The 11572-nt window shown below is 56.8% G+C and overlaps 2 protein-coding genes across 2 annotated transcripts; one reads left to right on the forward strand and one right to left on the reverse strand.

The window, feature by feature from the left end:
- The first annotated feature begins 795 nt into the window (after positions 1-795).
- LOC34617820 lies at positions 796-1713 on the forward strand. The gene has a single exon (XM_022731173.1). It carries the CDS (start codon positions 796-798, stop codon positions 1711-1713), a length of 918 nt encoding a protein of 305 aa, XP_022586523.1.
- A 4313-nt stretch (positions 1714-6026) lies between these two features.
- On the reverse strand, positions 6027-11525 carry LOC113147550 (histone-lysine N-methyltransferase 2D-like; the record flags this gene model as incomplete). Its single annotated transcript, XM_026338469.1, has 5 exons — positions 6027-6117; positions 9030-9679; positions 9998-10592; positions 10705-10897; positions 11144-11525. Coding segments are annotated over 5 exons (1911 nt in total), but the record flags the coding sequence as incomplete, so codon positions are not given.
- Between the last annotated feature and the right edge of the window lie 47 nt (positions 11526-11572).

Genomic DNA, 11572 nt, shown 5'->3' on the forward strand with positions numbered 1-11572 from the left:
GTGCTGCTGCACTTGCAGGGTGAGAGAGGGGGAGAGGTAGCAAGTGGCACCGATCCCACGAAGATGCCTTAATACGCTGCTCTAATAATAGCAGGAAATAATTCCTATCTGATGCAACGCAATTGCTTGCATTTAAGGCTGGAGAATCCTCTAGAAGCAGCACTGCCGTACCGCCCCACTCGACTGGCCGCGGTTCCCAGTGGCGGCCCCAACGAACGAGCATAGGGCGACCGAGGGGGCCCCTGGGGCCCCCCCGGCACCATATTGTAGTCCCTTGCAGCAGTTAGAAGGTGGATTACCCGCAGTATCATGGTACTCCGCGCTGCTTAATAAGAAGTTCAGGATTCTCGAGCCTTCCGCGTGCCGTAGAGGCAAACAGGTCACAGGGGCTAGTACTGTACTTTGCTCGAGTGGCGCCTATTGAACAGTCCTTTGGAGTTTCGGCGAGTTTGATTGCATTGCGCTTTCTTCCTTTCGAAACGTCTTCCTGATGTGCTTCATAGTGCACATCGGGGTGGAATTTCTCCCGGAATCCTCCTAGGGCAAAGCGCAGGCAGGGGGCCTATGTGCGTCGGACGCCCGCGAAGTCAAAGGTAGCTTGCACCGCAGGGTGCTTTCCGTAAGCCGTTCTTCCCCCTTACGGATATCACACATATTTCTTGAAGCCTGCAGAGGGGCTGGGGCTTTTGAAGAGTTCGCAGGAATTGTGGGCTTTGTTGATTCTTGAGAGCAGTGCAATACCTCATTCGCCGTTTGCACTATTGGCCTCTAGGAACGCGCTGGCTCTCAGCACCCATGGTTCGCCGTCGGAGGGGCTCCTCTGGGACCTCAGATGAGTGCCTCGACAAGCACGGCAGCGGCTTCAGGTCGCCCGCGCATACCCGGAGATCTTCCCCTGAGTACACCCCGACGGTACACCCCGTGAAGCGGGCCCTAAAGGCCCTCAAGCAGCAGTCAACTGATGATTCCAGTTCAGATTCTTCGTCTATTTCTTCTTCTGCCTCTCGGCGGCGAGGCAGAGCAAAGAAGAAGTCAAGAAAAAATAGGCACGGAAGGAGCAGGTCCCGCTCGCCCTCGTCCGACGAATTGACCGCCCGACGCCACATCACAAAAAAGAAAAAAACAGAGAAGAAATCGAAAAGCTCGAAGAATAAACATAAGCGCCACCACCCATCCTCTTCTAAAGGGGCTGCATTTGCCGCTCCAGCAACAGCAGTGCAGGGTAGGGTGGTAGGAGGCGCCACCAACCCCGGAGGCGCTTCAACAGCAGAGACCGATGAACCGATTGTCATCTTCGACAGGGTATCTCGGGTGTTTACGGCTGACGCTCGCAGCGCCAGGGAGGACGTAGGGCCTCCCTTGGGGGCCCCCACCAACAACCAACCGCAATCCCGGGAGCTCGCTAACTATCGGAAGGCATTCGGACTCTCGTGTGGAAATTACGCATTCGTTTCAGATACCGCGGCACTACCGGCTGCTGCTTCCAACGCTGCATTGGCAGCAGCAGCGGTGGCCAGTGCTGCAGGGGCCCCCGGGGGGCCTCTTCTTACCAGCTCCCTAGACAGCACAAGGGAAAAGGGAGGCGATAGAGAGGGAAACCGCGTTACCCCCAAAACTCACCCACACCTATACTGGAGCTGCTGGAAATGCAGCGCCCTTAATTTTAAGACGCGACATCAGTGCCACAAGTGTAACCGCTTATTTCAGCGGTAGACTGTGTGACTCTGGGGGCACCGTTGGGGTGGGACTGCTCCGACCCACTTATTCACACACGCACACAGACACACACACTGGCCGTTTGGCTCTTGCAATCACTAGAAACTTTACTTTTTTACTACTGCGAGGGCACTTGGGCTCTGATGCCTAGTGCTCCTCTGCTCTCTCTAATAGTGCAGGTGGGGGTGCTTCCTCGTTGGAGCGGGCCTCCAGGATCACGCAAATGATCAGGAAGAGTTGGAGGCAGCCATCTCAGACAGCGTCGGAAGTCACGCGCACGGGAAAGAGCGCATGCAGACACACCGAGAAACCCAATTAAAGGCCCTGTCACGAAGCAATGAGCTATAGAATAAACACAAACCATGCGCTCAGCCGCCGATACGCATAGACATTGCCATGAAAATCAGCAGGGCCAGAATATTCTATGGATGCAACGGCATGGAAAGGGGGAAAGCAGGGGTGGGTGGGCTGCGATGAAACCACGGGAGGACCAAGGGGCTGCGTTCTAGGCTCATCGACGTCCATGCGATAACATATGGTGGCCTCCTGCGCAGTTTAGAGCCTTAAAAGCCCTTACAAACACAAAAATATGCAATGCAGGGCCCAACTGGGGCCTCAACATGTAAATTTTCTCCCCCTTTGGAGAGAGCGGGCGGGAAGGGGGTGGGTGGGGCAAACGGTCCATTACCAGTCTTTACGAGGGCCATTTTAGTTGGTCTCTGGTGCATATGAAGGACCTTTAGGGTAGTGATGGGCGTCGTCGTCAATTAACAGCTCCTCGTTTGCATCGGTGGGGGCGGGCTTGGAAAGAAAGGCACATTCCGTTGCCTGGCGAATTGCGGCGATAGCTTCTCGCAACCAGCGATAAGCAGGCAGCCCCTCCGCTGTGCCGTTGGTGCTGCTGCTGCTGGCGGGCTGCGGTAGAAGCAGCGCAGCAAGGCGCGCCAAGTGCTGCCGACCCCACTGCATGCGACCTGTATATTGCTGGTGCTTCATACCTTGCTGCTGCATGGGGGCCACGAAGGCCTCTGATGGCAGCCACAGCCCGGAGGCAACGAGGGGAGGGAGAGCCTGCAGAGTTCACGCAAAAGCGACAGACAAGGGCGGCAAGCGCTACAGCCCTAGCAGCACACAGACACGCACACCAAGGGAGCCCATTCCCAGTGTAAGTAAGGGGTGTACAGACGGAGGTGTGCCCTAGAGGCGCGGCAGGAGAGGGGGAACTCCAAAAGCCGAGGCCCCTCGTACTGCGCTGATGCCGCCATCTGTGGCAGCGGCGGCATTGCAGGATGCAGCGCACCTCCGTGATGCATGAATTTTCCTCTAAGCGTTCCCCCGCCTCGTCCTGCAGCACTCTGGGGGACCTGCAGTGGGCTGCTAAAGGGTCGGCAGTAAGGCGCCACAAGCTGCAAAAGGCATCATACGCGGAAATCTCCTCCTGTTGCTGATACTGCAGAGGACGAAACGCGGTGCACGCGGCACTGAGGCCTCTCAGGCCAGGACTGTCTGGCAGTTCGACTTCCCAGCAGCAGCGCTGCGAGGCAGGCGCAGCCTGGGTGACCTCGGAGCCACCTGACAAGAAACTCGCCACCAGGAGCTCCGCTGTGGGGGCGGGATGACAGGATGCAAACACACGCAGCCTGCTAGCGTTGCGCGCAGCTCCGCTGCTGCTACTGCTAGAGCCGAGGCCCCGATTTGCAGGGCGGCACTCGGAGAAAGAGGCTTTACTCCTTCGCTGTTTAAAGGGGACTTCAGGGATAAAGGCTTTGAAAGCCTTTTTGGAGGCGGGCTGCGAAAAGTGCCGCGCCCCCTCCTTTCGCTCTTCGGAGGTGCTGCGACTGCTGCTGCTGCTGCTCAGAACGATTACCTCTTTACTTCTTCTGCCCCTCGAGCAAAGCACGACACTTCGACAAGTGTTGCGGCCGCTGTCTTTGCTCGTGGATGCACTGTGATGCTCTGGATTGAGCATCCCCTCAGCTGCTGCAGCGCATGCAGTCGCTGAGGGTGCCTTCGCTGCTACCCTCGCCGGGCCGCTGCCGGCCTGCGGGGGCAACAAAGGCTCCAATTTGCCGCCTGCTTCTGCGGCAGCTGCTGCGAATGCTGCCGCTGCAGCGCTTTCTCTGGGGTGTAACAGCAGCATTTGTATGTGGGATGGCCCTCGCGTTGGATGCGGCCGAAACAGCAGCTCCGAGAGTTGAGGCGCCGCCTCCTGGTGCTGCAGTTCCTCTGAAAAGGGGCAAGCGACATCCGCCTCGTGCTCTTGATGATGCTGAGAGTGACGGCCTTCCCTGCATGGCTTTGGTTGTTGCTGCAGCTGATGGTGCTGTTGCAGCGCAGCCGCTGTGGCAGAGATGAAGGCGCCAATACGCAGCCACCAGCCGACGAGCTGCAGCAGCCGCTGCCGCTCCTGCAAGAGAAGAGATGGGGCTGCGAGGGAGCCAATATTTGAGAAGAAGAGCGACTCGGCGAGGACCTACATAAAGACACCAGAAGACATCGCGCCATGCAAGGATCGCTAGCAGAGGCAGAGGCAAGGGAAAGGGGGAAATTTTGTGAGGTGAAGGGGGAAATTTATAAGGGAAAGGGGGAAATTTTATAAGGTAAAGGGGGAATTTTATAAGGTGAAGGGGAAATTTTTGTGAGGTCAAGCGCGTCAGGGGCGTACCTTCTCTTTGTTCAACAGGAAGGCCCTGCTAAGACTCAGTTGTAGCTCCCTTGCAGAGAGTGCAGCGGCAAGCTCCCGTAGCTGCTGAATACCTTCGCGCTGCTGCTCACTAAGGGGCCACTGTTGCGGCGATGCCACGCCTAAAAAGCCCCCTTGGCTAGCAGGCATACTGCTCTCTAGAGCCGCCCGCCGCAAGACAGGCAAGGCCTTCCTGCGCGTCCATCGCCTACCTGCTAGAGAGCAAGGCGCTGTTACTCCTGAGGAGGAGTTTGCAGCTGCGGCTGCTCGAGCAGCGGATGCCAACAGGAGGCAGTCGTGGATGTTGGGGTGCCCCGCATCCGTCTGTCGGTTGCTCAGCGCTCTGAGGAACAGCCATGCCTCCTGGTCGGTACGGCTAATGAAGCAAGGCCCTGTCGAAGGGTAGCTCCGCAGCAGCAGCTGCTGCAGTCCAAAGAGGCGCTGCAGCAGCAGGCGGCTTTGCGCAGCTGCTGCCTTCCCACCGACACCAGCGCCTCCGCTTTTGGTGCTGCTCGTCAAGACATCAAAAAGCGTGGGATTTGCGGCTGCGAGGAACGAACAAAGACAGCCGTACTGCTCCCACAGGGGCTGAGCGCTGCTGCTGAGCTCCTGCTGCTGTCGGCTCGTCTGACTATCCCGCAAAGCGTCTGCGTCTTCACGCGCTCTTAGAGACCCCAAATCCAGCAGCTGCTGGCTAACGGCCTCCGCCTCAATGTCGGCTGCTGCCGCTGCACATGCAGCGGCAAAGCCTGTGCCTGCAGCAGCACCTGACTCGACCTGCTGCTTCTGCTGCTGCGGCTGCAGGGCCTCCTTCTGCTCCTGCTGCTTCTGCTGCTGCCTCTGCTTCTTCTGCTTCTGCTTCTGCTCTTGCTCCTGTTGCCGCTGCTGCTGCACGGCAGTAACCGCCTGCAGTGCAACCGAGATGAAACATCCGTCTTTCACCAATTCGGATACCACGTAGCGGGCCTCTGCGCTGAGGGAGCGGCAGTCAAATCCCACACAAACCCCCGCAAGGGTGTTGGTGTCGCAGCTTTCCAGTCCGCAGCTGAGGCTCTTGTTGGCGGTACAACTGCTGCTGCTGCTGCATAGGGGTGCGCACTCGACCTTTACGAAGCAGGACTGCTGCTGCTCGGCAGAGAGGCCTTCCAAGTCAATCGAATGCTGCTGCTGCAGCTCTTGCTGCACTTGCAGCGCCTGCGCCTCCATGCCCTTCCGAGGGATACAAAGACGGAGGCTGCTGTGGTCATCGGCAGCAGCAGCAGCAGCAGTAGTCGCTGCATTTGTAAGGACTGCACCCCCACTCTTTTCCCAGCGACAAAACGGGCAGCAGTATCGCTGCCGCTCCTTCCTTGTGAAGCCGCTCAGCAGGCAGCGCCTCAAAGCTTCGATTTCTCGCCGCTGCTCTGAGCTTTGCTGCTGTGTGCTGCCGTTGGCGCTGCTGAGTTGCTGCTGCTGCTGCCCTTGGATGGCACTGTCAGCCGCTCCAGATGATCCAGGTGCCGCCAAGCGGTTGTTGAGGCCAGAAAACACCAAGCCATGTGTCTGCAGCAAAGCCTCACGACGCTCCCAACGAGGCCCATGGCGAAAAACCCCAGAGCCTCTACAGAGGGGGCAGCTTGGTGAAGCGTTACTGCAATTGCTGCTGTTGGTGCTGTTGTGGTTGCTGTTGTTGTTGCTGTTGTTGCTGCTGTTGTTGTTGCTGTTGTTGCTGCTGCTGCCCCGGAAACTGGATATAGTCGGCTTGATCTCACAGTTGATGGTGCCCGCGTCGTTTGTGTAGCTGTCATTGTTGCGGTTCCTGCTGGTGCTGCCGGTGGTGCTGCTGTTGCTGCTGCTGCTGCGGTTGGTTTGAGTGTAACTGCTGTTGCCCTTCGACCTGCCCATGACGAGATTGGACGGGGTGCTCCGGTCTGTGCTACCGCCTGTTGCGCCATTGTTGTTACAGGTGCTGCTTCTGCTGTTGCGGTGGAGAGGGCGCAAAATCCCAAGTGACCCAACATGAGCACGTTTGGTGTCTCTCCTTCCAGCAAATCCGCAGTCGCTGTTGGAGTCGGCTGGATGGTGCAGTTGGCAAAGGGTTGCGTCCTGGGGAGCCTCTGTGGCGTGGAAGTGTACCGCGTTCTCTTCTCGCTGGCGCTGCCCTTTTAGCCGGTGCTGCTGCTGCTGCTGTAACTCATGCATTCTTCTCTTCCGTGACACTACGGAAGTGTCTGCTGCAGCGCAAGGGGCCTCTCCTGCATGGCCAGCGGCCCCTAGCGGGAGGGCAAGCAGCAGGCTGCGAGGCAGCCGCCCCTGCAAGGATCCCATTCAGGAGGAAGGGGGGCGCTTCGGGAGAGGCGGCAGCCGGAAGCGCCGCTGCTGCAGCTGCCGCCGGCGAGGGCAGCAACGTGTGCAGAAGGGCAGATGCAGACAAGGAGGCAGACACAAAGAGAAGCGCCTGCAGCAGAGGCCTCCCTTCCGCGCTCACACTGACAGCAAGGGGGGCAGCAGAGGGGCCCTTGACGGCCCGCTTGGGAGGTGCGCCGTCAAACTCCACAAAACGTGGCCATTGGCACGCTTGAGAGGGAGAAACGGCAAAAGACGCGAAAGTAAAAGAGAGGAGAAAGCAAAGACACCCAGCCTACCCCCGCAAGTCCGCGAGGACGGGAAGGCAGCCACGGGATTTTTGAGGGCTGTGCCGACACTCCCTGAGATGGACACACCTATAGGTGTCCAAAGAAGTGTTGGGTAGCTTGGCCGCTACGGAGCATGTTTTCTGACGCCGATGCGCAGAGGCAGGCTGTATGGGGCCCCATGATGGGGCCCCCCAAGCCAGCCAACTTCGGGGCCTTACCACAGTGGATAAAGAAGATCAAAGCTCCGCCACTGCTTTTACGCGAAAAAGACAGGGGCCTCCTCTCAACCGGCTGCCTCTGCAAGACCCTTGGGTGGGTAAATACAACAGGCAGTGAACGTGAAACCCTCCGCTTGCTCAGGAGAAACCGTCTTGACAATGCCCGCCAACGCCTCAAAAAGCCGATTGACGATTGGTGAGCGACTCTTCCAGCCTTATCTCGAGGAGAAAAGTAGAGGACGCCAGGACCCGATTCGCGACGGTGGCTAGCGCAACGCGCAAACCAGGAAGCCTGTCGGTCTAGGGATAAGGATATATATGTATATATATAGTGTGTGGCACTTCATCCTGGCTGGCCTTTCAGAACTGCGCACCAATAACACGCTCGACACACCCTCACGATGCAGCTCCGCCACCGTCCCTAGGTTTCTACTGCAACCATTTCTGGTATAGTCCAAAAAAACTGTCTGACGACGCCCTCTAGCCACCAACGGAGGAGAAGCTCCATGCTCTACACGTACAACAGGAGGCTTGCCTTTGACTGCCCAATGCTTAGCCGATTTCGGCACGCGAGGCATCTCGCTAACCCTTAACTACATGTAGTCACCTGGCTAAGCAAACGTTTTGGCTGCTTATACATGTACAGGGGTGCATAGAAATCGCCTTCTCCAGCGAGAGCGCAAAGCTGCACTTTGACACTCTTCCCTACACTACTAACACGGAAAAGCTCCTTAATAATTGACGAATTGGCTCGGCCTTCCTACTGCAGTGTAGTGGAGTTGGCACAATACAAACAGATAAAACATGTGCGTGTGGACAACATGCTGATTGCTGAGACTACGGTGGTTACCCGGAGTGCTTAAAGAGTGTAACGAAGTGCACCCTAGCGATTCCTCTACTTTGGTGTCGGAAATTCGACGGGGCACGTGCAGCACAACAAAGAAGCTGTCTAATGGAAGCACTTTCAACACCTTTCTGTCAACTTGCTTCGAGTCCAGAACTAAGCGTCTGCGCGTTTTCCTGAAACCGTAGAGGGAATTATGCACTGTTAGTCTGCGCTGTGACTACTCCCCAATAGTTGGCGTTCATCATGTAAGCACTAAATTAAGGCTGACAATGAAAAATCAAGACTGGCAATACTGACAAATCTTATTGACAATATGTCTGTCAGTACGAGTGTGAGCTGCAATTTAGAGACTCAGCCCACATTGCTGTCGTCTCTGCTGCTGCGGCTGACAAAAGTTGCATGAATTCATTCATATCATACAAGGAGAGATGGGTCAGCTCTTTCAGTGCCTGTTCAACATCCCTCGACCTTCTATGCGCTGCAATAGCGAAAATACAGCACAGTGCCGATAGAAGCCTCCCGGTCAGGGCGAGTGACCCCTGTTGTGCTTCTCTAAAAGGGGTTCCTCTTCTACATCTTGCCACTCCTCCCTTGACAGCGCGCTGCTGTGGGAGCTTCTGACAGCTGCGCAACTAAATTGTTGGCTCGCTGCCACTGCCGCTGTGGGGGCGGCCCCGCTTTGGTCCTCCCAAAGCCCCTCTTCGGGGTCTGCGTAGCTGGATCGGCTACTAGAGGGAAAACGCCCACTGTGACTGTGGAGCTTTGCTGCGGTGCCCCGAGTATTAGAGGTTTTGCCCCTCATGTATTGATCATTGGTTGCATTGCTGGAGGATGAGGGCCCCCTATGGACCCCATATTCTGTGCTTTTGCCGGTATTCAGTCGCAAGACTTTAAGAGCGCCCTGCCGCTCTTTGCCCCGGGTTTCTCCACGCTCAGTCCGATCGGTTGTTTTGTGTCCCCTTAAGCGTTCTGCTTTCTTCTGCAGTCTGTGCAGATACGCTTCTTTATAGAGGTGCCGCATCCTCCTGAGGCTCCTCGTTACTTTTCCCCTAAACCAATAGAACGCTGCCACCAAGGCTAGCAGTACACATGACGTTACGCTCCAGAATATGACCCTTTGCTTTGCTTTAAGGGCTGCCTCTTCTTTTTGTATTTCTTTTTCACTTTTAAAGGGGATCCCCAAGAACCACGCAAGTCGCCGCTGCTTGTTTGTGCTGACACCCGCCATCCGCAGGTTCTTTTCCGAGGGCTCAAGGCCTCTAGCAATCAGCTGCTGCGCTACTGCACGCACGCTCTTGATGTCCTTCCAGATCTTCTCCCGCTTGGCCTCTTCCATGAGCTGCGTATTCTGCAGAAGCCGCTGATAGAGAGGGTCCGCTGCTTCTCCCTGAGGTAAAATCATTGGGAGTTCCCGAGGCCCTGCGAGACCAACGGGTGGAGGGCCCCCCAGAAGGTGCGAATGCGTAGACCCCGCAAGCAGCCCAGTCTGCTCCTCGAGAGGCCCCATACTCACCAATGGCTGCTGCTGCTGATGTTGCTGCTGTGGCGGCGGCACCCCCAGCACTGGTGTGTGACCTGGCACTTGCTGTGGCAGTGTTCGCTGCGGTGGCACTTGAGGGGGGCCTGGTAAACCTATTAGCGGCTGCGGGGGAAGCAGCAGCCCTCCTGGTGGTGGGATCTGATGCTGCTGATGTTGCTGCTGATGATGTTGCTGCTGCGGCGACGGCACCCCCAGCACTGGTGTGTAAAAAGCTGGCACTTGCTGTGGCGGCGTTTGCTGCGCTGGCAGTTGAAGGGGGCCTGGTAAACCTACTAGCAGCGGCGGGGGAAGGAGCAGCCCTCCGGGTGCTGGGATCTGCTGCCCGAGTTGCACCTGCTGCGGTGACGGCACCCCCAGCACTGGTGTGTAAACTGGCACTTGCTGTGGCGGCGTTATCTGCCCTGGTAGTTGAAGGGGGCCTGGCAAACCTACTAGCTGCTGCGGGGGAAGTAGCAGCCCTCCGGGAGGTGGGATCTGCTGCTGCTGATATTGTTGCTGCAGCTGCTGCTGCCCTGGTGGCTGCTGCTCTTTGAGGTGAATGGCTTTGGCAATCTCCATCTGCGTTTCGACCGAGACGCCTGCCTTCTCGAGGTTCTCCGACGTGGGCTCTATGCCTTGTGATCTGAGTTTGAGCGCAGCGGCGTGGGCTTGATGGAGGACCTGCAACATCCGGTGCTCTTCGTCAGGACTTCGTGGTGCTGCTGTCTGGTGCAGTTTCTGCAGCACTTCAGGAGGCAGCCTATCTGCCTCGATCTCCTTCGCTGTCGGTGCTGACAACACCATTTGTGCTTTGGCCGTTCCAGCCGCTGCTTCAGCAGCAGCGGCTGCCGCTGTGGCGGCCGTCGCTGCCGCCGTTCCGCTTGAAACTGCAGATGCTGTGGCGGCTGCTGGGTGGGTTCCAGGGACAGATATACTCGGACTCTCGTGTGTGGATGCGAGGGCCTTTTTTTCGATATCCTTCTGGTGCTTCTCTCTGCAGCAAGACGCACACCAGCAGCAGCAAAAGCTCATACACCAACAAGCATATCGCTTCAGAAAGGAACCAGCAACAGCAGCACAAGCATCACTAAGAAGCCACGCCTAACTTGTCAGCCTTCATCTCTTTCTCTAGGTTCTCCTTCTCCTTCTTCGCTTCTGCTTCCTTCTCTTCCGGCGTATCTCCCCCTGGCGCTGTGAGAATATCTTCTCCTTTCTCTCCCCCTTTAGCGAATCCTGCAACCAGCCAGCTGGACACGCCTCCCACTGGATGGGCCTTTCCTTCTCGGTGCAAAAACCGGACTGCAGCAGCAGGAGCAGCAACAGAAAACAGTAAACCCAACACAAGGAACAGCTCACTTTGGGCAGAGGCTCAGAATACTACGGCCCTGAAGAGGCAAGCAGCTTCAGCTCACTATATATGTCTACTACCCGAGGTCGTTGGGCAAGAACTATAGAACACCACGAAGCAGCAGAACCACCAGCAGGACATAAAGGAAAACTGGCAATATATACACAGGCTGCTGCATGTTTATGGCCTGTCTCTACGTGTCAGGGCCCCACTCGGTGTATCGGATTTGCTCTGGTGGGAGCCATTCCCATGAGGGCCATCGCTGCTCGTTTCTTCCTCTTCTTCTTCCGCATCCTCTCGTGTCTTCTCTTTGCCATCGATTGCCTCATTTTGGCTCTTCTCTGTGCTGCCATTTCCATTAGCATCACTATCACCATCATCGCCTTCCTTCTCATTTTTCTTCTGGCTGCCTTCTTCCTGCTTGCTGCTCTTTTCTTTGCTGCTTTTCCCATCTTTAGCACTGTCATCATCGTTCTCTTCCTTCTCGCTCTTCTGTTCACTACCTCCTTCCTCCCCGCTACTCTTCGCCTTGCTACTTTTTCCATTTGCATCATCGCCGTCACCGTCATCATCGTCTTCCTTCTCACTTTTCTTTTGGCTGCCTTCTTCCTGCTTGCTGCTCGTCT

The sequence above is a fragment of the Cyclospora cayetanensis genome, unplaced genomic scaffold (assembly GCF_002999335.1).
Source record: "Cyclospora cayetanensis isolate NF1_C8 unplaced genomic scaffold, CcayRef3 CcayRef3_contig_262, whole genome shotgun sequence".
NCBI classification, from domain to species: Eukaryota; Apicomplexa; class Conoidasida; order Eucoccidiorida; family Eimeriidae; genus Cyclospora; species Cyclospora cayetanensis.